The sequence below is a fragment of the Neoarius graeffei genome, chromosome 21, assembly GCF_027579695.1.
Source record: "Neoarius graeffei isolate fNeoGra1 chromosome 21, fNeoGra1.pri, whole genome shotgun sequence".
Lineage (NCBI taxonomy): Eukaryota > Metazoa > Chordata > Actinopteri > Siluriformes > Ariidae > Neoarius > Neoarius graeffei.
Window position 1 is genome coordinate 2,538,728 of NC_083589.1, and position 27,752 is coordinate 2,566,479.

Below are 27,752 nucleotides of genomic sequence, written 5' to 3' on the forward strand. Positions count from 1 at the left end.
TAACCCTACCCTTATATGCACAAGGCTTGGCTAAACTATGACAGGTTAAGACTTTCTCATAGATCTCTCTTTATTGTGACTGTCACCTCGCTCACTAAAAATGCCTTTAAATCACTCACATAGAGAACACATTTTGTCACTAAATGTGACGTGCGAGAAACAAACTGACATTTTTCCTGAAATCAGCACCAAAAATGAGTGTAAAACACCATTCACCTTTTAGTCAGCAAAACTGATGCAGGGTGGTGTGATATTACTAGAACAGCCTTTATTTCAATTTTAGAAATATCACTAGGGTGTGAAATGTCACTGCACAGTGCAGAAAAACGAGTTGATGCTTTTGTTTCCTCTAGGTTGGATTACTGTAATGCCTTACTGTCTGGATGTTCCAGTCAAAGCTTTAATAAGCTGCAGATAATCCAGAATGCTGCAGCCAAGAGTCCTTACTGTCACATCCCCTGCCTGTTCTCTGTCCCCTGCACATTTGTTGATGGCACAACACACCCTGGACTACAGTCCCCATCATGCTCCTCACTGCTCTCTGTCACCTGAGTACTGGCGAGGCACAGCTGCTCATCATTACTCCACAGTATTTAAGGACTCTTTTCATTTGAGTTCACTGTGAAGTATTGTTTTGGTTTTCACTCCTCATTACCAAGTTGGTTTGTTTATGTCTGCTTTTTCTCTGTTTCATCTGTTCCTGTTTACCAACACTGAGTATTGGATTGTTTATGCCTCTTTGCGAATCGCTCGACTCATGCCTGTTTATTGACCATGTTTCTTCCTCCTGTTTTGGATTTGTCTGCAATTTTAAACTTTTATTAAAAGCCATCCAACTGCACTTGCATCCTCTCATTACACGCCTGCTTTTTGTGACCCTTACTAGAATCAGAAGATATGACCATATCACCCCTATCTTATCCATGCTTCATTGGTTCCCAATAAAATTGTGTATTGAGTACAATGATACTATTGACCTGTAAGAGCTATGGTCTACACCACAGTACCTAAAGGTGAATTATTGGTCTTTTATGATCCACCATGCCTACGTCGATCTAAAGGTGCATGCTTTTTATTAGTACCTACTGTAGAATAATGAAGGCTCCAGCAGGGGGCGGAACATTTACCTGCAAAGTCACCCACCTATGGAACAACCTCCCAATTAATATTCATGACTCAGTCTCAATCTATTTTTATTACTGCATTGGTTAAACGGTCCTTTTACAAGCAGCTGATGTGATTCTTTGCAGGCAAACATCAGGGTCTGGTTATAAAATAACCTCAGTAAAACATTACAATGTCATTTTGATACAATATATTTATGTTTTCTTAAATTAGAGATATCAACGTATATTACTGGCAGAAAAACATGATTTTGGTCCAAACCTTTTTGTTGGTTGTTTTCTAGAATTCAGTCACAGTGACTTCTGATGGGTTTCCCCCCACAAACATATATAAAAATATCAATGGCCTATTCATTTCCTTTCAAAATAGCTTTATTGAGAGGACTGTGGTTCATACTGTACAAAATATTCAAAGCAATGTTAATAACAAACATATCAATAATGATAAAATCAATGACGATAATGGTAAAAATTGCAATAAGAAAATCCAACCTCAATTATCATGCTGGATACAAGCACATTTATGCTGAAATCATTTCCACAAGAAGTGGGGTGTTCAGGGAAATCCAGTTATTTGGTGAAAATATTTGTTTTCAACATTACACTCCTGATTTTATGTAAATATCCAGATATGGTGCGATATCAACTATTTAAATATCAACCAAGTGATTCAACTAAAGCTAACATTCGCTAAACATTATTAGCTCGCTTGCGCTTTGCAGTTTCTCAGTAACATGATGAACTTTTTTTTTTAGTCTTATTATCTTCAACAGGAAGGAAAAAGAGAGGCTGGTTGAAAGAGTGACTCTTTTTAGCTGCTAAAAAAAAGTAAGAACAGGAACTAACTTGTTTCACCAACATTCCACAATGTTAAATATACAGAAAATAGTATGAGTCATTCTTTAATCAATAACAATAACTGTTTATAATCGCTGATAAATGACAGTTTTCAACTGCTCTTCGTTCCTCTCCTCTCTGCAACACACCAAGGAAAATCACACATCCATCAGCTCTTTATAAAGGTCATGTTTAAAAACCTGAAGTAATAAATGATGTATAAAGTGAATAAAGTTAATAATTTTTGTTAATGAGTCATGTGACGTCACCTCTGTTGTTCGCCAGAGTTTCATATTCAGAGTTCTGTACAGCAGAGAGCTGGAGAGAAGCGTAAGTATCTCCTCTCTGTAGAATCTTCACATAACGAACATCACCATCAATAATAATAATAATAGTAATAATAATAATAATAATAATAATAATAATGTTTTGGACTCACCTTTACTTTCCTGGACAATCTAGAAAAATTTATTTAATAAAAACATATTTATATTCTGTTCCAAACTGAATTCTGTGTTAAGGTGATAAAATATTTTATTCTTCAATGATAAGAAATGAATTTATTGCTGTTTACTGACTATTCTGAAGTGACTTTTATCTTTATTTTAGTTCAGTTTTTATTAAAATAAAGTATTTTACTAATTATTAATGTGTTTCTTACTGCTTTAACTTGTAGATGAGAAATCCAATAACACCAACACACAGAAGGAGAAGCACAGAGACAGCAGGAACCAGATAAGATCCTGCAGTGGGTCTACATTCTGGGAAATCAAACAAAAGTGAGTTTAAACTGTGAAAAAAGAGAAAGATTTAATATTTTTTTGCTGCCTACCTGAAATGATAAGATTAAACAGGTTGGTGTCAATGCCCAGGTTGTTGGAGCCAACACACTGCAGAGTGGGTGTGTCTATATATGATTGACGGATGGTAATAAAGCTTCTTAAACCCATGGCACCCACAGACTCCTCTCGAATGGGCGTGGCCTCAGATGGAGAGACAGTTTGACCGGAAAGACGCCACTCCAGTTTAGGAGACGGATTTCCATGAACTTCACAGAAACACATGATCAGATCCTGAGTGCTGTTACAGCCGGAGAAGGGAGAGATCTGAGGAGCATCTGAGAGAGAGAGAGAGAGAGAGACTTTGACTTTTATGACATCATTAAAAGATCAGTTTCATATATTTGCATGGTTTAATGTCTTATTCAGTCCTCATTCTTATTCCGATTTCACTCCATGAATCCATATGAAAGTCCACAGTCCAGTTTAAAGAGTCTTCTGTGCTGCTGATGTGCATTTCTGAGTTTGAATCTTCTGCAGGGTGAGAGCACTTTTAAGTTTTCATTTCTTGTAGTGTGTTGGATTTCACAAATTTTCCCTTAATCTGGAATTAGCTGGAGAGTGAGACATTCCTTTTTCCCGGAAGTAGCGAGAGAGCTGTTCCTTTTCCTCTTTTTTTAACTCAAAGGTTATTGTTTAGATTCAGATAATACAGCTGGCTAATACTGGAGTCAGATAATAAAGTTAATAAAATATCAGATTCAGATCATTCATGAAATATTATTGTCTGATATGAAGTAATAAAGTTAATACATGAGTTTAAAGCTAGACGGCCTTTAGATTTCATAAAATCTGTGAAATTTAGTTCCGTCTGAAATGTGGTCATTGTGATATCTGTTTATTTCTGTAATATCTCACAAAATATCAGGCCATTCTGTGGCTGGGAAGTGATTTAATTTGTGGGGATTAAAGCAAATAATGTGCATGAAATCGCTCGCTTGGCGCAGTCAAGCAGACAGAGGAAGTCCGTGTGCACATGCGCAGGTTTACCTTCTTCTTCTTCTTTTGGGTTTTACAGCAGCTGGCATCCACAGTGTTGCATTACTGCCATCTACAGGTTTCCCTTTGAGCGTGCACTGACAGTTCCATCATTCTGTCGCTAAACGAACAGCTGATCACACCGAGGTGCTCGCTGAGCGCCGATATTTATTAGTTTGGTCCTGTGTTTCGTATATAACAGAACGTCTTTTCTTCTCACTTTCCGTTACTGTAGTTGCTCTTTCACATTTCATTTGCACACTCACGTCCTCCATTTTTCTCTCCTGTTTCAAATTTGTGTCCCACAATGCCTTGCGTGAACGGGGAAAGTCCACCACATGATGCATGACATAGTATCTTGAATTTGGTAATGGTGAAGCAGGAAAAAATAGCGGAGAATTTGGGGCCACGTGGCTCTAAAGTCATTAATTGCTCTATTTTTTAAAAAATGTAATAAAACTGGAAGTTTGTGATTCAAATTCAGTAGCTTTTGGTCCACTGAACAAAAATAATTCAATGTCAGGGAAAAAATCTGAAAGGCAGTTGACCTTTAACCTTTGACTCCTCCTATTTCCAGTTTTGTTTCAGAAGTGCAGTGGATTAAATATTTTACATTTAGTCCTTTAATATTGATAATATATTACTGCAGGAATGTTTTTACTTATAATTATCACATTAATCACCGGGTTAATTTAATGATGGGATTTCCATCCCCTTTTTTTATTTTATTTTGTGCTCCAACAGTTTCTCTTCCAACAACTTAACGAAGCCATGAGATAATAAACTGAAATTATCATGTGAGTGTGGGATGGAGGAGATTTTATCACACTTGAAGTTCACTATTTTATCATTACAATACTGAGTTCGATGTATATTTCTAACACAAGTCAAACATTAATTCATAAATGTTGTTTATTATTTAAGTGATGGACTGTCTGTAGGAACATGGCCTAATGGTGAACTGCTGGTGAACACGACAGGATGATTTGAGTTTAATAGAATTTACTGAGTCCATGTTAATATGAGCCATGTGGTGTAGCATTAGCAAAGTTCCAACACTGAACTCACACTGAACATCCAGGAACACCAGAGCCGGCCCGTGGCATAGGCAATCTAGGCAAATGCTAAGGGCGCTGCGTCCATCCAGGGGCGCAGAAACGGGGGGAGAAAAATTATGACTTCCACTATTCTGAAAACGAGTCAGCATTATAATATCTTAGCCTAATTTAATTGTACAGCAAAGCATGTAGTCAGGGTGCGATTTGTCAAAAAAAGCGGGGTGGGGTGGGGTGGTGGTTGTTAATCATGAAACAATAAGCGCTCAACAGTGGTTTGCCCTGTCTATAGTGTGTCTTCGGGCGCGCAAGTGCGCATCTGCGGCTATTCTCTGTTTTGGCCATGTAATAGCCTAAGTGTTGTTGGCTAAAGAGTGTTTTTGCATAACGTAGATAACTGACATAGATCTGTTGCTTGTTTTGAATATGGCTGCACTTGGAGCAGTCTGTCGGTGTCGTTGAGCAGTCTGGGCTGAAGTAAAGGTCTTTTATGCACCGAACACGTTTCGCAGCGAGATATTCCAATGGTGCCTGGCACGTTTTTTTTTTTTTAATAAAACAAAGTTGCTTTGTTGATCTGTGTTCTCATTAAAATTACAGTTTAGCAGCTCATTCAAGCAACCATGTTGTGAAGAGCTTCCTGGAGAAAAATATAATAAACACTCAAATCAGTTATCATATGATGATGTTGTAGATGACTTTGCTGCAAGAAAGACTAGGAGGGTAAAGCTGTAGCAGGTTATGTGAGATTGAGGACGCGCTGGTGTTGTTCAAGTTCAACTTTTATTGTCAATTTCCTCACATGCACCAGTCATACAAAGGAGCTGAAATTACGTTTTTCACTCTCCCATACGTGGACAGAGACAGGACAGACATCAAAGTGCTGAGAAAAAAAAAATAGGAAAGCAGCACAACATATCAACATATAGTAAACTAGTATTTCCTTTGTACTATATTCAATATCAACATATACACATATAGTTACATATCAACAGTTTTTTTCCCCCTGTTCTCCATTTAGTTTAATAGATGAAGTTGAAGGCAGTACCAAAAAACACCACTAGAGGTCTTTTTAATATCACAATTTTATATTTTTTTATTTTTATTTATATCCTTGTATTTTTCATGCACACTGGTTTCTTTAATATCTTATTTTGTTCAATGCCTTATTTATATTGCATTTACGAATTACAACACTTGTTTACATTTTTTATTTTGGGAGTACTGTAAATGTAATACTTTATGTAAGCCATTTATATATTCAGTTTATATTTAGTATTTGTTTCTTTAATTCAGTATTAAATATTTTGAATGTGCAATTTCTTTATTTAATGCCTTTAATTAAGTATTTTGAACGTGCAATTTTTTTGTTGAAATAAAAGAATGTTTTAAGACAAAGCTATTCCATTTCTTGTTAGTATAGATACACTATCAGTGGCTTTAACTGGTGTTGGGGAGGGGGCGCCACCTAAAATCTTGCCTAGGGTGTCAAATTGGTAAGGCCCGGGCCTGAGGAACACAAATGAGTTTTGATCTCCGTGCTGGTTTTGAGCTCTACAGTAGTATAAACCCCTGTGTGTAGAATCAGTGGTGTTGATGGTGAGATGGTTCCCGGTTCCTATCTGCTCTCTGTTCTCTCTGTTCCAGGTGTAGATCTGCACTGCTGGGTTTCCATCACTGCTGCAATGCAGAGACACTGAACTGCCCAAAAGTACTGAAGCAGATGGAGATGCTGATACTGATGTGTTTCTAGGACCATCTAAAGGAGCAAGAACAGGATTTAAGAGACTCCATAAATGGGCGGCACGGTGGTGTAGTGGTTAGCACAGTCGTCTCACAGCAAGAAGGTTCTGGGTTCGAACCCAGTGGCCGGCGAGGGCCTTTCTGTGCGGAGTTTGCATGTTCTCCCTGTGTCTGCGTGGGTTTCCTCCGGGTGCTCCGGTTTCCCCCACAGTCCAAAGACATGCAGTTAGGTTAATATGGGACAGCCTTGGGCTGAGGTGCCCTTGAGCGAGGCACCTAACTCCCAACTGTTCCCCGGGCGCTGTTAGCATGGCTGCCCACTGCTCTGGGTCTGTGTGTGTGCTCATTGCTCATGTGTGTGTTCACTGCTTCAGATGGGTTAAATGCAGAGAGGAAATTTCACAAGTGTGTGATGAATAAAGTTGTGAAAAAAAAATGATTAAAAGTGGAGTGAATGTGAAGCGATTAATCAGCACTTACACAGAACATGTAGAGTAAGAGAGCTGTGTGCTGATTTATTGTTGTTCTGGAGCTGGTAGGTGGCAGTGCAGGTGAAATTGAGTCCATGATGCAGGTGAGTAGCGCTGAAGGTCAGCTGAGAGGAGCTGAAGCTGGTGTTGTGGTTCTGCTCCTGTCTTCTCTCCTCAGGCAGGAAGTTCCAGCTAAAAGTGGGGAGGTTAAAGGGGCATGGAGCTGGAACAGAGCAAATGAGACTCACTGAAGTTCCCTCCACCACCTCATTTTGGTCCTCCACCTCCCCCTGATCCTCCTTATACAGTGTTATTGAGGGATTGATTGGAGAGTCTGAGATAAACACACAGTATCACATTAGAGATGAGTTTTAAATGTGTTCCAGTGCATCATTAGTGTAATTACAGTTACACTGTACACACACACTGCTGCAGCTCTCACCTCCCACTCTTAGAGATACTGATGGAGAAGTGAAAGTGTATTTCAGGGCTCCTGAAGCTTCTATTCTAAAGTAATATTCTCCGCTGTCTCTCTGTGTGATGTTGTAGAAGACGGTGGTGCAGTTCTTCATGCGGAGGTCTCCTATTAGTTTCCCTTCAATCTTGTTCCCTTTAGTTACTTTTGAGTTAAAGACTTTGTTATTGTTAAGATCAATGCCATCTTTAAACCAGATTCCTGTAGGATCTCCCTGGAGGTCTGCATCATAGACTTCATTAATCTCAAAACTGCAGGGGATGAGAACACAGAGTCCTCTCACAGCTTCTACACTCTCTGGTAGAGTGATGGAGAAATCTTGACACAAAACAGCTGCAAACACACACACACACACACACACACACACACACACACACACACACACACACACACACACACACACCATTAATCTAAAGTGTGTAGAAATATTTCCTCCAAACTGCAGTTGTGTTACAGAATCACACCAAACTGATTGAGTTCCTGCCTGAGTTTAACACACTTACATTATCAGGTCACACATTAAATATCAATTCTACACAAACCTTCAAACAGAAAACAAAAGAGGATGAGTTTCTCTGCTGATTTCATCTCTCTGTTCAGGAAAGACCACCTGGAGAACACACACACACACACACACACACACACACACACACACACACACACACGGATCAGTGTGTGAATGTGAAATCAGAGTAATGTGGATCAGTTGATAAAGTACAGATTGAGTCTGAAATGAATCATGTTTCGTCTCAATGTTCCCAAACGTTCCTGATGTAATTTATCATCAGATCTGAGTTTTGTTCAGGGCTCAGTTTCATTATTTATTCTTTTATTGACTCTCTTTTCAGTTTGCTGCTGTTTTTCTCCACTGAGCTTCACACATGTGACAATAGTTTTTCCTCTCAGCTCATTTATTCAGGGTGACTTTAATATTCATGAAACACAGAGAGATGAAGATTAGAGAAGTGAAAGTCAGAGGAACCCTCAGAGAAACAGGACGTCTGAGAACCTCTCTGTATTTAGAGATGATGTTTATTCCTCTCAGCTCTTCAGGGTTTTAGAGATGGTCTGAACACACTTCATGTTTGTGCATTGTGAAAGCAAAGTGTCTCAGAGTCTTCACATCGTGCTTCATGGAGAAAGAGTTTGTGGGTTTCTGTAGATACAACAAAGCTCCAGTTTTCTGTCACTTCACAGAAATGAAATGAACTTCCTGTGGGGTCATGTGATCTCACAACAAAGTCAGCAGTGTTCAGTTGCATCATGGCAGAAAATGCAACGTGTCAGTGACAGGAACGATACGGACTGCACATTACTGTTCTACAGTGTTGGACACTCCAGAGCAACGTAGCTAAAGCAAGCACAAAAACCTGATAGATGTCATTTGATGATGTCACAGACTAATTTGCATATTCATTTAATCATCATGATCATTTGAATATCAAAATATAATTGATGGTGTATGAAGACGTAAAATTTTCTGAAGACACTTTGAAGAGAAAAGAGTGTTGTGTGTCCCCAGTCTGTGAGTTCCCCAGTCTGTAAGTTCCCCAGTCTGTGAGTTCCCCAGTCTGTGCGTTCTGCAGTCTGTGTGTCCCCAGTCTGTGAGTTCCCCAGTCTGTGAGTTCTCCAGTCTGTGAGTTCCTCAGTCTGTGAGTTCTGCAGTCTGTGAGGTCCCCAGTCTGTGAGTTCTGCAGTCTGTGAGGTCTCCAGTCTGTGAGTTCTGCAGTCTGTGAGTTCCCCAATCTGTGAGGACCCCAGTCTGTGAGTTCTGCAGTCTGTGAGTTCCCCAGTCTGTGAGTTCCCCAGTCTGTGAGTTCTCCAGCTCTCAGCTGAGCAGCTTCACTCAACATGCATGGATTTATTGCGGTTGGGGATTTCTTTGAATCCTTTTCTTCACATATTCCAGCTTGTTCGGAAGTTGGGGTCAGAGCACAGGGTCAGCCTTGATACAGTGCCCCCTGGAGCAGAGAGGGTTAAGGGCCGTGCTCAAGGGCCCAACAGTGGCCCCTGAGCCACTGGACACAGTAAAAGCCATTTGCAGACATACAAATCATATAGATATTTAGTCAGCGCCTAAAATGGAGCTCCTGATGAGTTTATGAGCAAAATATTTTCAAGGGCACAAACTCAACCTGAATAGAATAATAGGAGCTACAACACACACAGCACCATTCGGACTAATCCCCATGCACCTGTTCCTGATCAGAGCTCACTCACAGCACAGACATTTATATAAGGACTCTCAGTAAGACACAGACTTTGTGAAAGCCTTGTACTGTGTGTCACTTTTCTGGTTTTGACCCTGTTTGTGTTTTTGGACTGGGAGTATTGTATTCCCTCTGATATCCTGTCTGTGTCTCACTCCACCACTGCCTGCTTTTCCACTCGGCCTTTGTCTCCGTTTTGGATCTGTTTGCGAGCATGTTTTCAGTAAAACTCTTCCTGTGATTACATCTGTCTCTCGCCTTTATATGACACAAACTATCACCTGTCCAAGAAGCGAGTGGATGAATAAAACTGTTTTAACTCGTTTTATATGAAACTGTCATTAATATTTTCTGTAAATATGTGAGTAAATCAACCCAAGTTATTTTTTAAAAATCAAATTAAAAGTAAGTCCTGGATAAAAACCCATCTATCTGATGGAAATAAAGATACAGATTTCGTTTTCCGGTGGTCGAGTGTTTATGAGATACGTTGCCTTGAACTTCCGTTTGTTAGGACTAGGACTGTTTTGGCCTCTAGAGGCCGCTGTTATTTCCTTTTCGTGTCATGTTTATTTTGGCCTCTAGAGGCCACCACTGTTCCTGTGTTTTGTGTTTGTGTTAATTGCCTGTTTAGTCCTGATTATCTTCACCTGTGTTCAATTTAGTTTGTGTATTTATACCCCCGAGTTCAGTCCTCTTGTCACGGAGTCTTTGTGCTGTTATGCTTATCTCCAGTTTCCTCTGTACCGTGTTCTTTGTTTTGCACTTTGCTTTTCTTTTGGACCTAGTAGTTACTGTGTTTTTGGATCTTCTGAGCTTTGGTATTTTTGCCTTTTCTTTTCTGGTTTTTTGGCTTTTGTTTTGTACTTTTGGATTTTTTATTTTTTCCCTTATATCTTCTGAGCGTTTTTGGATTATTACTTTTTGGATTTTTTGTGTATATATTGTAAATAAACCTTTTGATACTTTTTTCTACTTCTGCCTCACGCTTCTGCATTTGAGTCATCCCCCTGGTGGCCTAGTGGGGGTTTGCTGGATTATCACACCAACGAACCAGGCTCGAATCCCAGCAAAACCCTAACAGAAAGACTCCGTCATGACCGACTCAGCAGAGGCTGCTTCAACTGTCTACCTGGCCAACCTTCAGGGAATTATGGCAGCTCCGACACGCTTCGGAGCGCTCATGGACGTACGCTCACCAGCCAACGTGAGGCCCTTGCTCGCCACGAGGAACTGCTTCAGCAAATTGGGAAAACCCTGGCACAGCTGACATCTCTGCCTGCATCTCCTCATCCTGATCCAGCTCATGCTCCAGTGCCTCCTGCCATGCTGCCTTCTTCACCTCGCGAACCCAGCCTTCCTGCACCACAGAGGTATGATGGCAAGCACAGTGAGTGCCGAGAGTTCCTTACCCAGTGTCAACTCACCTTTGAGCTTCAGCCTACCACCTACACTACGGATCGCCGCAAGATTGCCTTTGTGATAACCTTATTAGCTGGTAAGGCACGAGCCTGGGCTACTGCTATCTGGCAGAGACAGGGACCTGAGTGCCTTGATTTCCAGCTGTTTTCTGAAGAGATGCTTCGGGTCTTCGATCAGGCAGACATCAGTACCAACGCAGCCCGAAAGCTCATGTCCATCCGGCAAGGAGGAAGCGTCGCAGATTACGCCATCTCGTTCCGGACGCTCGCAGCAGTAAGTGGATGGAACGAGACTGCCCTGGTGTCAGCCTTCCACCATGGTCTGTCTGACCCCATCAAGGACGGTCTGGCCTCTATTGGATGCCCAAGTGACCTCGAAACCCTCATCTCACATGCTATACGTCTGGACAACAGGATGAGAGAACGCCACCAAGCCTTGAGCCCCCCCAGCCTCCCTACCTCTACCTGGAGACCGTCTACCTCCTTCAGTGACTGTCCAGAACCCATGCAAGTGGGTCGTACTCGCCTCTCTGCATCTGAGAGGGAGCGCAGAAGGAGGGACAAGTGCTGCATCTACTGTGTCAAGCCTGGTCACTTCCGAGCATCATGTCCCGAACTCTTGGGAAAAGGACCGCCCCGTCCAGCCGAGGGAGGGTTGTGACGGGGCCTACCCTCTCTCCCGGACTCCCTGGTCAAGGAATCTACATCCCAGTCTCCATCTCCTGGGGTGAGTCTGTCCACTCTTGTCAAGCTTTGTTAGACTCAGGGGCGGCTGGGAACTTTATGGATATTCACTTCGCCCAAAGCATCAATATTCCGACTGCACCTCTTGAAGTCCCACTGTCTGTGTCTGCCCTCAATGGCCAAGTGTTAGGTGATGGAAGAGTCACCCAAGTTACTTCTCCAGTCTTCCTCCAGTCTCAAGGTCACAAAGAAGAGATATCCCTGCACCTGATTCCTTCACCTGAGTTCCCAGTTATTCTAGGCCTTCCTTGGCTTACTCGCCACAACCCTCGCATAGACTGGGTAACAAGCCAGGTTGTGGAATGGGGCCCTGCATGCCATGCCTCTTGTCTGCTCTCTAGCTCTCCTGTGTCTCCTGCCGAGCCCCCTGATCTCACCGAGTTATCTCAAGTTCCCACAGAGTACTGGGATCTCAAGGAGGTATTCAGCAAGAGCAGGGCCACCGTTCTTCCTCCGCACCGGGCCTACGACTGTGCCATCGACTTGCTCCCTGGGACTACCCCTCCTCGTGGCAGACTGTTTTCCCTCTCTCAGCCAGAATGCAAGGCCATGGAGGAATACCTCAAAGATGCCCTGGTCTCTGGGTTCATTCGACCCTCCACCTCACCTGCTGGTGCCGGCTTCTTCTTTGTCGGCAAGAAGGATGGGGGGCTCCGACCATGTATTGACTACAGGGGCCTGAACAAGATCACTGTGCGCAACCGATATCCCCTTCCGCTGATGTCCACTGCTTTCGACCTGCTCCAAGGCGCCACCGTCTTCACCAAGTTGGACCTACGGAACGCATACCACCTCATCCGTATCTGACAGGGAGACGAGTGGAAGACTGCCTTTAACACCCTGTCTGGGCACTACGAATACCAGGTGATGCCCTTCGGACTCACCAACGCACCAGCTGTTTTTCAGGCCCTAATCAACGACATCTTAAGGGACATGATTAACCTGTACGTTTTTGTCTACCTCGACGACATCCTTATCTTTTCCAAGACCGTGCAGGAGCACCGCCACCATGTCCGCCAGGTTCTCCAGAGGCTGCTACAGAACAATCTGTTCGCCAAGGCCCAGAAATGTGAATTTCATGTTCCTGAGGACTCCTTTCTGGGATTTACTGTACGGACAGGCTAACTCCAAATGGTCCCTGCCAAGACCCTGGCCATCTGGGACTGGCCTACTCCCAAGTCCATTAAGGAGGTTCAGCGGTTCTTAGGATTCGCTAACTTCTACCGCAAGTTCATCAGGAACTTCAGTTCTGTAGCAGCACCCATGTTGGACCTTACCAAAGGGACAGGTGGATCTTATGTCTGGTCTCCTCAGACAGAAAAGGCATTCAAAGACCTCAAGGACCGCTTCTGCACGGCACCCATTCTGGTCCTCCCGGACACCTCCCAACCATTCATAGTGGAGGTGGACGCCTCGGACAGTGGTGTTGGCACGGTGCTCTCTCAACGTTCGGAAGGAAAGCTGCACCCCTGCGCTTACTTCTCCCACCGCCTGAGTCCTGCGGAGTCCTGGTACGATGTGGGGGATCGAGAACTGCTAGCGGTCAAACTGGCCCTTGAGGAGCGGAGGCACTGGCTGGAGGGAGCGCAACATCCATTCCTAGTTTGGACTGACCACAAGAACCTGGAGTACCTCCAGCAAGCCAAGAGACTGAACCCTCGACAGGCTAGGTGGGCCCTGTTTTTCAGTCGGTTTGACTTCACCCTCTCATACCGCCCCGGCTCCAAGAACACCAAACCTGATGCACTGTCCAGGCTGTTCTCTGCCACTAACAGGGAGAATGAAGTCGGGCCTATTATCCCTGTGTCCCGGATTGTGGCCCCTGTCCGCTGGGGTATTGAGGAGGCTGTCCGACGAGCCCAACGCCAGGACCCCGGTCCTGGGACGGGGCCACTGGGCCTCTTGTATGTCCCACATCAAGCCTGGGCCAAGGTTCTCCAGTGGGGTCACTCTTCCCCTCTCACCGCCCACCCGGGAGCTCAGAGGACCCTGGACTTCCTGAAAAGACGCTTCTGGTGGCCTAACATGGAGAAGGAAGTAAGGTCATTTGTCCTGTCCTGTGAGGTTTGCACCAGAACCAAGAACCCATGACAGCATCCCCAGGGTCTCCTGCATCCTCTGACCATTCCCCGGCGTCCCTGGTCCCACGTGGCAGTCGACTTCATCACGGGTCTCCCTGAGTCACAAGGTAACACGATCATTTTGGTCATAGTTGACAGATTCTCCAAAGCCTGCTGCTTCATACCACTGTGCAAACTCCCCTCTGCTCTTGAAACAGCGAAACTTATGTTTAATCATGTCTTCCGAGTCTTTGGTCTTCCACAGGACATCGTCTCAGACCGAGGGCCCCAGTTCTCCTCCCGAGTGTGGCACGGGTTCTGCAAGGTCATGGGAGCCACTGCCAGCCTCTCCTCTGGGTTTCACCCACAGTCCAATGGTCAGACGGAGAGGCTCAACCAGGACCTGGAAACCACCCTGCGAGGCCTGGCTATGGATAACCCGACATCGTGGAGCACCTGGCTGCCATGGGCAGAGTACGCCCACAACACCCTGCAGTCATCGGCCACCAAGCTGTCACCATTCCAGTGCCAATTCGGGTTCCAGTCACCTCTGTTCCCGGACCAGGAGGAGGACGCGGGGGTGCCCTCGGTCAACCAATATGTGAGACGGTGTTGCAAAACCTGGAGCAAGGTCAGGAAGACCCTCATACAGACCTCTAGAACCAACCAGACTCAGGCCAACTGCCATAGAAGACCTGCACACGCTTTCCGCCCTGGGCAGCGGGTTTGGCTGTCCACTAAGGACCTTCCGCTGCGGGTGGAGAACCGCAAGCTTGCTCCTCGCTACATTGGCCCCTTCAAGGTGGTGCGCAGGGTGAACCCTGTCTCCTACCGGCTCCAGTTGCCCCGGACTCTGAGGATCAACCCCACTTTCCATTTTTCCCTGTTGCGGCCCGTACTGATGTCTACGTATGCCCCTGCCCCTAGGAACCCCCCACCCCCCCGCATCTTCCAGGGGCAGACTGTGTTCACTGTGCATCGCCTGCTTGACTCCCGCCGGGTCCGCGGCGGGTTGCAATATCTGGTGGACTGGGAGGGCTATGGTCCTGAGGAGAGCTGCTGGGTTCCTGCTCGGGATGTCCTAGATAAAGAACTGTGTCGGGACTTCCATTCGGCCCATCCGGATCGCCCTGGGAACGTCAGGAGATGCTCTTAGAGGGGGGGGGTCCTGTTAGGACTAGGACTGTTTTGGCCTCTAGAGGCCGCTGTTATTTCCTTTTCGTGTCATGTTTATTTTGGCCTCTAGAGGCTGCCACTGTTCCTGTGTTTTGTGTTTGTGTTAATTGCCTGTTTAGTCCTGATTATCTTCACCTGTGTTCAATTTAGTTTGTGTATTTATACCCCCTGAGTTCAGTCCTCTTGTCACGGAGTCTTTGTGCTGTTATGCTTATCTCCAGTTTCCTCTGTACCATGTTCTTTGTTTTGCACTTTGCTTTTCTTTTGGACCTAGTAGTTACTGTGTTTTTGGATCTTCTGAGCTTTGGTATTTTTGCCTTTTCTTTTCTGGTTTTTTGGCTTTTGTTTTGTACTTTTGGATTTTTTATTTTTTCCCTTATATCTTCTGAGTGTTTTTGGATTATTACTTTTTGGATTTTTTGTGTATATATTGTAAATAAACCTTTTGATACTTTTTTCTACTTCTGCCTCACGCCTCTGCATTTGAGTCATCCTAGTGGGGGTTTGCTGGATTATCACACCAACAAACCAGGTTCGAATCCCAGCAAAACCCTAACACCGTTCAGATTCCCTGTGGTGCAACACGTTTGTATGGACGAAGGTTGTATGGTCAAAGCCCATCAAAAATCAGCTTGATGCTTTACCATATTCTCTGAAGTACGGAGCTCTGCTTCATGCACAAAACTGAATCGAATTGAAATGGAACATTTAAATCCCCTCATCACTATCAGCTCAGTAAATAGTGCATTTGAGTCAACTGTTCTCAAACAGAAATGTCATTGTGTTTTTCAGCATGTTAACCACACACACACACACATACTTCTGCTCACACTCACCATGCCTGAGCCTCACACACAGGAAGTGTATATTATTGCAGTCCACTCTGAAGTGTGTCTGAGCTGTGTGTGAGTTACACAATCTCCATGTGCTGGATGTTAATAGTGTTATAAACTACATGGTAAAAATCACTCAACACTGCAGTCACATTAAAGCTCCATCCATGATTAGAATCTCTTTGTGTCATTTCTCTTGTTTCCAACAGATGAATAAAAGCTACAAAAGCTGATGGATTATAAACACACTGTATTCAGGGAGTAACACAACGCCACGGTCTTTTCTTCATAGGTGCCTGCAAAATCCTCTCATTTTCTACAGCATCAACATTGACCTGGACAATTTTACATCTTAAAGTTGGTCCTGTAAAAATCTCCCTGATGACATTGTTAGTTGTTGCGCTGCTATATCAAGCTGCATGGCACAAGGCCCCTGTTCCTGCCTCAAAGATGAGCTACACAACTTTAGTTCAATGTGGAGCACATGTCACTTCACCACTATGGAATCAATTTTGTGCCAAAATGTTCATACAATACTTTTGAAATATCAAACAAAAACAACAAATCAAAATACAAAAAAAGAAAAAAAAAGTCAATTTTTTTAGACTGGCAAACAAATTATTCATGTAATCGTGCAAAATATCAGTCTATTACTCTTCAGAAACCTTTTATTTTTGTTCCGCATCTTTCTCAGTTTTGCTTGATGCAATTTATTTTGTTTGCGATTCCAGCTTTCTCGTTTGCGCTCCCTAACTTTTTGCTTGCAGTTTTGGCACAAACTTCACATGTGGGTGGGCTGTCCAGGAATGCATTCCCATTGGGTAACTTGTGTTTGACTGACAGCTACGCTCAGCGATTCCCCCGGAGGCTGTTGCGGCCATTCCCTACTCAGATTCTGGCGGACTGTTTGACGAGTGACCTATCCATTGATGGTAAACAAGGATCGAGTGGACTTCAGTGGTGACTATGATATTGAATTTACACTTTGTTGAATTAATTCAATATCATAGTCACCACTGAAGTCCACTCGATCCTTGTTTACCGTCAATGGATCGGTCACTCGTCAAACAGTCCACCAGAATCCGAGTAGGGAATGGCTGAGCATAGCTGTCAGTCAAACACAAGTTACCCAATGGGAATGCATTCCTGGACAGCCCACCCACATGTGAAGTTTGTGCCAAAACTGCAAGCAAAAAGTTCACTCCACACTCCACACAAGTTCACACTCCAACAGCACAATGTTCATTGCAGCTTCTTGTGTTCCGTTCAGATACATCTGCATGGCCTGGTTGTGCAGTGTCATTAGCACACACTCGTCTGTTCACAAATATGTTGAGCAACGAAGTCTTCGTCCAAACTCAGACACAGTAACAGAAATTAAATATGCTTGCAAAATAAAATTATAAATAAATACAAAGCTAAAAAATAAACAGCGACTGTAGCCCAAGTGAAGCATTTGATGAAGAATGTAAAAACATGTTAATATTTAATATCTACTGCAGAAAAAAGTCAATCTGAAGTTAAAAAGTTTGGATGCTGTTGCTGATAATCAGCTGCAGCTGATAAATTGATGTTGATAAAATGACAGTTTTATTTTCCTTCAGTAAAACAATGCAATATTTTCCAGCTGAATCTCATCAACTCAACTGTTCCTGTTCCAGATAGAGTGGTTCTTACCCGAGTGTGTTCGCGTCTCCAGTTCTCGAGCTGAAGTGATGAACATCACATTTACAGTAACAGTTTCACTGCCTCTCACTCTCACCAGCCTGAGTGTCGCACACTAACAAACAAGAAGTTTGTGTTTGTGTCTTATTTAAAAAGTTCTGAGAAATCACACGATTAAACTCACACACCAGATTAAATTTGTCGAAGCGTGAACACAGTGCTAGTGCTGATGCATTTGTGTGTGTTGCTGGGGGACGGTTTTTATATTCAGTCACTAAACACCATGTTCATGTGAAATGGACAAATGTGACAGATCAAACACTTTCAGAGGTGAAAGGTGATTTTTGTAATGATTTGGCGAGGTGACCACACATTCACTTCCTCTTGATTAATTCTCACAAGACAGAAGTTCATCTACTGTGACGCCAGGCAGCTTCCTGATTATGTTGTAACTCTGGATAAACTTTCAGTTACGTCATGTGCAGCAGTACATGGCAATGCAAACCCAGGTCTTTCACTGCTTCTCATGCTATAACTTCTTCTTCTTCTTCTTCTTCTTCTTCTTCTTCTTCTTCTTCTTCATCTTCTGACTGCTCTCCATTAGCCGTCTACACATCAGATCTATCCCACATATTTGATTTGGCATAGGTTTTACACTGGATACCTTTCCTGATGCAACCCTCCCCAATTTATCCAGGCTTGGGAGGAGCACTAATTATACACTGGCTTGTGCAACCCCAATGGCTGGGTATTTTACTGGATCTGCACAGCTTTGAACTGTGGGAGGAAACTGGAGCACCCGGAGGAACCCAATGCAACCGAACCTTATTAACTCCAGTCCCTTATTTGAACCTCATTTTGATAACACTGCCCTGCACATTAAAAAAAAAAAAAGTTTCAGCTATTTCATTGAAAACTAGCTCGATAGCCAAGTTTGAGGGAGCTGGTTTCAAAAATGCTTTCCAAAAATTTCCTGGACCTCAAGTTTTTAAGATAAAGGCATATTTAATATATCTGCTGTATTTCTAAATGTCAGATTTCTACAATATACAGAAAATTACAGATATTCCCTTATAAAATAATATTTATTCAAATATTCATACAGAATATGAAATATTGATTAAAATAAGGCAGAACATAGGTATAATAGCACAGTAAATAGTTAAATGGGATATTACCTACAAAAATATACGCAATATGAAACAGAAATCTGATACATGTACGGTACATATGAAGAGTTTGATTCCAAAATACGATAAATGCGAAATTTGAAAAAGTGAAACACCCACCAGCAAACTATCAGCAATTATCATATCTTATGCATATCATATTCAGTTTTGGCCAAAACATGATATGTGCCATCCAGTGGCTGATGGGGGTCATTCTGTATGGAGTTTGCATGTTCTCCCCGTGTCTGTGTGGGGTTCCTCCGGGTGCTCCGGTTTCCCCCACAGTCCAAAAGCATGAGGTTTGGTTCACATGGAGCAGCCTTGGGCTGAAGAGCCCCTGAGTGAGGCCCCGGACCCCCAACTGCTCCCCGGGCGCTGTAGCATAGCTGCCCCACTGCTCTGGGTGTGAGTGTGTGGGCTCATTGCTCAAGTGTGCGCGTGCGTGTGTGTGTGTGTCTGTGTGTGTTCACTGCTTCAGATGGGTGAAATGCAGAGAGGAAGTTCACTGTGCTTAAGTGTACATGTGATCAATTAAGTTGTTGTTCTTCTTCTGAAAAAACTTTTGAATATCATTAAAGAAAGCAGCAGATTACAGAAGAGACAATTTTCAGGAAAAAAAATGAAGGCTGCTGAGTTTTCTGCAAAAATAAGAAACAAGTGTGACAGTAAAAACCTCCAGAAGAACTGTGGCTGGTTCTGCAAGACTTTCACTAAATCGTATATTTGAAGATGTCTTTGTTCTACAGCATTTCTTTACACATGCCCAAGACTTTTGCACAGTAGTGTGTGTGTGTGTGTGTGTGTGTATACACTTCTGGTGACATCTAGACAGTGTTGTGCCAGTTCACACCTTTTCTGAACTAGTTCAAGTTCAGTTCATACATGCTCAAAGTGAACAGTTCACGTTCAAAGTTCACAATTTTAATTCTGAACTAGTTCAAAGTTCAGTTCATTTTACTTTTTGGTGAGATATGAAAATAAAAACATTTTTCAGACCACGAGCTAGAAAATCACTATACGTTCTCTGAAACTGTTCACTGTAGACATTTGCTCATGACACTGCAATTGTGGGTTTCTTACCAGGTGATGAAACATGCAACAGTACAGACAAGGTAGACCAGTTCTATACTTAGTGCAATGAAATATACCAGCATTTAATTAAAGAAGTAAATAATATATAGTTTAATATATACATATATATTAATTATTTGATATATATTATATAATATGTATGTGTGTGTGTGTGTGTGTGTGTGTATGTGTGTGTGTGTGTGTGTGTGTGTGTATGAAATGAGCAAAACTCTTGAATGAAGGCAATGAAGGCAAAACTGTTACAAGATGCTCAAAGGGACAAAAAACTTTATTTTTAAGGAAACTGCATATCTTTATGGTTGATAGAGTGATTTTAAGATGTAACTGTAAGATAACTTAATGCAACTTAATGCAACTTTAGGTAACTAGGTTAACTTTAGGTAACTTTCAAACAGTATTTGGTGACCATTTCTATTCAGTGTTGGGGACGTGGTCTGTCTGTTCAAAACAGGAACATGGTTACACTGGTACAAACTGAAAACTGACACACACACACACACACACACACACACACACACACACACACAGCATGCGTACAGTATCCATGAACTAAAATGACCCCCTACAATGTATACTACCTACTGTACTACTGTATAATAACCATCATGTCCCTAGTTATAGCTTAGAACTGCATTTATATATTAGCTCAAATTTGACACAACTCTGACAAGGAACTTAGTTTAGAGTTGAATTAAAGTCTATTCAAATCACTGTAGTCAAATGTTGAAGCAACTTCTGAGGACACACACACACACACACACACACACACACACACACACACATACTTTCTTGAAGGCACATGTCTGGTTGGTTGCAAACCTGTCACTAGTCTGATGAACGAGGGTTTCTCAACTTTGCTTAGAGGTTGTAAATCTTCCACAATGTAGTCGATAATCAGTTTATCTACCTGCTCCTGGGAGATCACGGACCTCTTGAAGGCAGCTGGCAGTGTAATTTGCGTTTGGGGGGGGGGGGGGGGGGGTTTGGCAGGGGGAGGGTGTCTTCTTTGCCTTTCCTCCCTTTTGACCCTCGAGGACGTGCATATATGCACTAACGCTGGATGGGTGCTTCAACTTGATGTGTCATTTCAAATTCGAGAACGAAGTTGTTGAAGTCCTTATTTGTTTTTTCTGAGCAGGTGGACATATCTTACACAGAAAGGTAAGGTTTTTGCCGTCGGGGTCTTGGTGTGACAGTGTGTAAAATTGTCTTAAATGTTCATAATCAGTGTCTGTGCTCTCCATGCCATCACTTCCACTAGCCATTTTTTTTAAATTGCAGCGCTTTCGCTCACTCTCGTCATTGGTCTCTCACACACTCCTTCTCTTGCTCCAGCCCATTCTCCTCCTCGCTCTCATCGTTGCCTGCTACGCCTACCCCGCCCTGCTGCAATTCATCATGGGTAATGTAGTGCGGAAGCCAGTATGTTATTCAACTATTCTCGGCCGGACACTACGTTCCCCGCAATGCATTGTGCACACAATGTCAAAGCCATTTCTGTCTGGTGTGACACATGATTTGAGCGGCACCGGCTGCGAGAATACAGGAGGGGGAGACTTTCTCTCGTTGCGTTTCAAAAGAGAAAACAAATGCCACTCGAGTTATCAAGGGAAAACAAATTCCAACGTTCATTTACAGTGATGTCTGCCGTTCATGACACATAATGTGAACAAATTCACATTCAAGTTCTTTATTAAAACATGTGTTGCGTTCAGTTCAAAGTTCATGAAAAAATGAGCGTGTTCAGTGAACGCGTTCTTTTGAACTTGTTCACGCACATCACTGCATCTAGAGCTGATTTTTACCAGTTGAACATGTTGGGGAAAAGGTGATATTTTTCTTGTAATTTTACTGATTTCCCACAAGAAAAACAGAAATAAACCCCAATAGTAGTCACCCTGATGTGGGTGGAGTCCTGGAGCACGACAGGCAGGAGATGATGTTCACACACACTTTATTTTTAAGACTATCGCTTTTCAGCTTCATTCACACACACACACAACATTAATTGACAACAGGTGCATTGACTTTGTCACTCACCTTCCCTGACCCCGCCCTCCATTCCCAAACTGATGCTTGGCCATGCCCCCACTGTGTTCCAGGAGCTCTTCTGTGTGATGGGACGAGATGGTCTAGCCTTCGCTTCCCTCGTGCATCAGTGAGCCTTGGGTGCCCATGACCCTCTCACCAGTTCACCAGTTTCCTTCTTTGGACCCCTTTTGGGAGAGACTCACCACTGCATACTGGGAACGCCCCACAAGACCTGCCATTGTGGAGATGCTCTGACCCAGTCAGCTAGCAATCACAATTTTTGTGGCAAAAAAAAGAAAGAAAAAAGTGTGGATTATTTAAAAAAAATTTCAAATATTTAAAAAATATATTTTTTGTTTGAGAAAAAATTAGTGGGTGGGGATTGATGGGGGGAGGGGTGTGTGTTTGCCCAGGGTGCCATATATAGCTCGCACTGCCACTGCCTAATATACCTTACCCCTTTACAGTTGCCACTGTTACAAGATAATCAATGTTCTACATTTCACCTCTCATCATCATCATCATCATCGAGCAACATTCTAACAGCGCCCTCAGCAGGTCAGTTCAGAGAAAAATACATTTCATGAAACACAATGTCAGTTTGGAAGTGTTTTATTGCCATCTAGTGGATGGAAAATTATAATAAATAATCAAACTAAAATAGATTTTTATTATTCATAATATTAATCAGTGTGTGTGTATGTGTGTGTGTGTGTTCAGATGATGTAGTTGGGGGGGGTCATGGTCAGTTCCCACCCCCCAGACAGGTCTCCTCTATCACATGACAGCTACCAATCAGGGACAGCAAAGACTCTCATGCGTGTCCTCCAAGGAACATGACACCAGCCAACTGCATCTTTTTGATGCGGCTGCTGATGTAACATTAGGGGGCGGAGTAACACACTCAGAGGGAAACGGTCTCCACCCATGAGCACGAGCTCACAGGTGCCCATGATTGGCTATCATCACTGTAATAGACAGGGGTCAGAGAGTACACCACCCCTCCCTCCCTGAGAGCACGGAGATCTTGGGCTTCCAGCCACGTATGGCTATGACATCATCAGGATCTGAACTCGTGACCTCCAGATGATGGGCAAATGCTTTTCTGTTGTGGCCCTCAGGAGCCAAGTTAATTATAATTATTTGGAATGTCACCAAAAAGAGTCTTCAGCTGAAAGAGAAAAAAAGACCAAAATGTGGCCCTAAAAGATGAAATGGGCCGACAGTGACGTGTCAGATCTAATGAATAATGTTAATGGTGATGTGAATTAGAAAGGGATTTACAGTATTTTTGCTGTTTTTGTGCCTGTGTTGTGCTGAATTCTGACTCCCTGCAGAATCTGACTCCCCTTCATGTGCACATGCAGATGGACCTGATTTCTGCTGTTTCTCTTCTCTTAGTAGATTGCAGTTCATTTTTAATTGTCCTCCACAGTAGCCACCAGAATAATGCAAAACATCCCAACAAAGAGCCTCACAGTGAAATTAAATGCATCTAATGACCTGAAGACTTTGTGAGTGTGCTGTTCAACTTCCTTTCACATGCATGCAGGCCTCATAGTGTCCTTTTCCTCACATTGCATGTTCTCAACAGAAACTGGAGGAAATATGCAGCTTCACTATATGGATTCTGTAACACACATGAAGAGCAGTTTGATTCTGCTGGGAGTCTGAATTGGACACTACACCAGCAAGCGATTCCCAAGCTCATAAATTGGCCGTCAGTTCAGGATGATTATATCATTTATCTCCAGATTTTAAAATCTCAATCATGTACAAGGAATAAATCAATAACGCACAAGCTGATACTGCACTATTGCCCTTTCACCTGCCCCTGACTACCTCTATAAGCTGCTGTACCGTTCTACAGCCCACATTCTCATCATTATCTCATCTCATTATCTCTAGCTGCTTTATCCTGTTCTACAGGGTTGCAGGCAAGCTGGAGCCTATCCCAGCTGACTATGGGCGAAAGGTGGGGTACACCCTGGACAAGTCACCAGGTCATCACAGGGCTGACACATATGGCCCTTTTCCACTACCCTTTTTCAGCTCACTTCAGCTCGCTTCAGCTCACTTCAGCCCGACACGGCTCGCGTTTCGACTACCAAAAACCAGCACGACTCAGCTCGCTTCAGCCCTGCTTAGCCCCTAAAACTCGCACCGTTTTGGAGTGGGGCTGAAGCGAGCCAAACCGTACCGACTGAGGCTGGGGGCGTGAGCAGACACTCCCCTGTGCACTGATTGGTGAGGAGGCGTGTCCTCACATGCCCACACACGCCCCGCGAGCGCGCTGGGATCTGTAAACACCGTAAACCCGGAAGGAGAAGAATTACGAATTACGAGAATTTCTGAAGCCTTATGCACCTCGCCTCATCTATACGCTCTTGCCAGTATCTGTCCGCGTTGTCGGTGACAACAAGCCACAGCACCAAGACCAGCAACACTAACGACTCCATGTCCTCCATGTTTATTGTTTACTATCCGGGTCGTGAGACTACCGCTTAAAAGATCACTGAATCAGTGACATACAGAGCATCGTGGACGAGTTCGCGGAGTGCAAGGCTCGTCGTATGCCCTTCAAATAATGCGCGCAGTAGGCTATTGATGTTTTATTATGAGCCATGTACAGTATGTCGCCTAATGTTTTTTTGTTTCTGAGTTACATGTTCGTTTGAAGGACTTAATGTAGTTGCACCACGGAGTGTTGAAATTGGTAAACACAGTGCATTCAGTGAGGTTTGCACCGCCCTCCTTTTATTTCTGACTCTTCCTGTCATCGTTGCAACCTCTGAGCGCTCATTCGTATGCCCTTCAAATAATGTGCGCAGTATAGGCTATTGATGTTTTATTATGAGCCATGTACAGTATCCTAATGTTTTTTGTTTCTGAGTTACATGTTCGTTTGAAGGACTTGATGTACTAAATAACATAGTTGCACCCGGTAGTGTTGAAATTGGTAAACACCGCAGTTGCGGACATTTTGTAGCCTAAAATGATGTTATGATAAGCTTTAATAAAGGGCCCGGTCATTTGCCCCGCCCCCGGCCCGGCTCTGACTTGTTCCGCCACTGTCACTGATGTCACTGTTTGCGCTGCTTAACGACATCACATGACGTCCACCCACTTTCGCTAACTCCACCCAATGTGTCCACCCACTTCCAGCCAGCACGGTTCAGCGCGGTTGTAGTCGAAATGCAACTCCAACAGCCCCGCTCAGCTCGACTCAGCTCGACTCGGCACGGCACGGCTCAGCCGCGTTTGTAGTGGAAAAGCGGCAATAGACACAGACAACCATTCACACTCACATTCACACCTACAGTCAATTTAGAGTCACCAGTTAACCTAACCTGCATGTCTTTGGACTGTGGGGGAAACCGGAGCACCTGGAGGAAACCCATGCGGACACAGGAGAACATGCAAACTCCACACAGAAAGGCCCTCGTCGGCCACGGGGCTCGAACCCGGACCTTCTTGCTGTGAGGCGACAGCGCTAACCACTACACCACCGTGCCAGCTCTCATCATTATATACATCCATATTTTTATTTCTAATTCTGGACATTTTCGGACTTTTTTTCACTGCAACCCAAATGTGACTGTACCTGTACGCTAACAATAAAGATTCTATTCTCAGGAACACAAACATCATCAATCATGAGTTTATACATGTACATCATCTAATTTAGCCATGCCCACATCTCCACTATGCTACTTGAATAAGATGGAGATAAATACATTTACATCATTTTAAACAGAATGGGCCGTGTTCAGAGTCGAGTTAAATCCACAGAATGATGACTTCATACTAAAATTACACACATCAGAACTCCACACAGATACACTATTCACAAGGGGCACTGAGATTAGTTTTATTTGTTTTATATATATATATATATATATATATATATATATATATATATATATATATATATATATATATATACAGGGGTTAAATTGGGATTGGTTATGTGGGGGGGCTCTGCCTCGTACCCGCCCCTGCCCCCGCTGCCCTGCCCCAATATACTTTTTGGAAAATAACCCTCTAATTTGATAACCATATCATATTGCACAGAGATATACACCTTATCTGTGTGTTGTAGGCCTATGTGTGTCTTGTAGTGCCCCCCTACACATTATGGCAGTTTGAATGTAGATTGGTTGGCCAATGTAACAGATTGTACAGGTTGTTGTACATTGGTTTGAAGGAAATGATTAGTGGGGGGTCTGGGGGTCCTCCCCCAGAAGTTTTTTATTATCATACATGTTATTTGCTGAATTCTGGTGCATTTTAATAAGTTGTTAGCTGACTTTACAGAGGTAGGTTGAGCAATATCATGTTAAATCTTGTCACATGCCTACAGGTGAAAAATGTGAAGGAGAAATGTTCAGTGAGAAAATTTGAAGGCTTGCACAATCTTAAACCAAAACAGTTGATTTATTTTGGAGGATAAATGTTAAATATGCCAAAACACTGTCAGTCAAATTGTCAATCAAATATATTCATGCAGTGAATGCAACCAAATACAAACAACACTATAACATTGGAAGCATTTATTATTATTGTTATTATTATGTATTCAATTATTTATTTGGCATGTGGTGCTTTTTGTATTGTCTAGAACAGCAGTTCCCAAACTTTTTTGGCTGCGCACCCCCTTCTATACTCCAACCAGGTTGACACACCCCCAGTTCCCCAGTTTCAAAAACACACGCTTTCTTATAAAGGCAGCATCTTTGATCGTGCCAAAATGATAACAAACATCGTTTGCCACACCTGCAGGTGAAAAAAAAAAAAAACACCAAAGCTTTCTTACAAAGGCAGCACGTCGTGCTCGAATGAGAACATCGAATCACATTTAACATATTATGCGCTCTCGTATTTGAATTAGATAGAATTTGATTGAAATGTTACAGTTTTAAAACCTTGCAACACGGTAAATGCGCAAATTCATTACAAAGGGAGATCACATCGAGGCATGTAGTCTACCAGCCAGATATGGGGAAAATATATGATTTTCATCCGTGTTTAAAACACTAGCAACACAACCCTGTCATTACAAGGTTATGAAAATGAATTGAGAATGAATTTAATTTGCAAAAAAGTTAACATATAATAACAGTAAAAATAGCAATGATAATTATGAACATATGCATTTTAAAGAGATACAACAATTAAGGAGCATATCAGGAACAGATAAAGAAGAGGATCCATCTGATTGTGAAGTGCAGCGCTGGCGGCTCAGTCTGCAGCGAGAGAGACCGAGAGACAGACAGACAGACGGTGGGTGGATTCCTCCCTATCTGTTGGGGTTTCTCCTCCTTCATCCCTGATTTGTGGTGGCGCATTTAGTTTCGCCGATTTCAACCAGTTGAGCATCGCAAATGAATGAATGAAACCACAAACTACTGCAGAACTGTTACGGCGTAGAAGAGTTAAAAATCGCCATTACATTTTTTATCTTGCGCACCCCCTAGTGGCAGATCGCGCACCCCCGGGGGTGCGCGCACCACACTTTGGGAACCGCTGGTCTAGAACATACATAAGATGAGCATATTATAGCAGCAAAATAGAAGCACAATCATTTGAATGCAGCAAAAGTTTTGCTGCATTCAAATGATTGTGCTTCTATTTTGCTGCTATAATATGCTCATCTTATGTATGTTCTAGACAATACAAAAAGCACCACATGCCAAATAAATAATTGAATAAATAATAATAACAATAATAATTACACTAATAATAGGATCGTATGCAGGTAAAAGGGGAGACGGTGTACGGAGAAAATTATAAACAAGTCACAACGCTGAAACACAAGCCCAAAAACCCG

General features: G+C 43.0%; 2 protein-coding genes across 3 annotated transcripts in view; one reads left to right on the forward strand and one right to left on the reverse strand.

Annotated features, from left to right (window-relative positions):
- Positions 1 to 27,752, forward strand: part of LOC132869646 (deleted in malignant brain tumors 1 protein-like) — a 364,570-nt gene that overhangs the window by 134,772 nt on the left and 202,046 nt on the right. The gene's annotated exons all lie outside the window — the stretch shown is intronic.
- LOC132870177 (myelin-associated glycoprotein-like) lies at positions 1,484 to 17,887 on the reverse strand. Of its 2 annotated transcripts, XM_060903760.1 has the most exons (9): positions 17,643 to 17,884; positions 8,064 to 8,131; positions 7,489 to 7,854; positions 7,057 to 7,380; positions 2,794 to 3,078; positions 2,623 to 2,722; positions 2,401 to 2,419; positions 2,231 to 2,315; positions 1,484 to 2,099 (listed from the first exon to the last, which is right to left on the reverse strand). In XM_060903760.1, the coding sequence occupies exons 2-9, from the start codon at positions 8,107 to 8,109 to the stop codon at positions 2,074 to 2,076; spliced, it is 1,251 nt and encodes a 416-aa protein (XP_060759743.1). In that variant the 5' UTR covers positions 8,110 to 8,131; positions 17,643 to 17,884; the 3' UTR covers positions 1,484 to 2,073. The 2 variants fall into 2 exon arrangements, with proteins under 2 accessions (XP_060759743.1, XP_060759744.1); XM_060903761.1 differs by lacking the exons at positions 1,484 to 2,099; positions 2,231 to 2,315; positions 2,401 to 2,419; positions 2,623 to 2,722; positions 2,794 to 3,078 and adding an exon at positions 6,173 to 6,592 and having other exon boundaries at positions 17,643 to 17,887.

Coding starts and splice junctions, on each gene's coding strand:
- LOC132870177 (XM_060903760.1), bottom strand. CDS start 8,109: ATGAAATCAGCAGAGAAACTCATCCTCTTTTGTTTTCTGTTTGAAG. Junction 7,855..8,063: donor CTTTTGTTTTCTGTTTGAAG/GTTTGTGTAGAA, acceptor GTGTGTTTGCAG/CTGTTTTGTGTCAAGATTTC. Junction 3,079..7,056: donor TCTTACTCTACATGTTCTGT/GTAAGTGCTGAT, acceptor TCTCTCTCTCAG/ATGCTCCTCAGATCTCTCCC.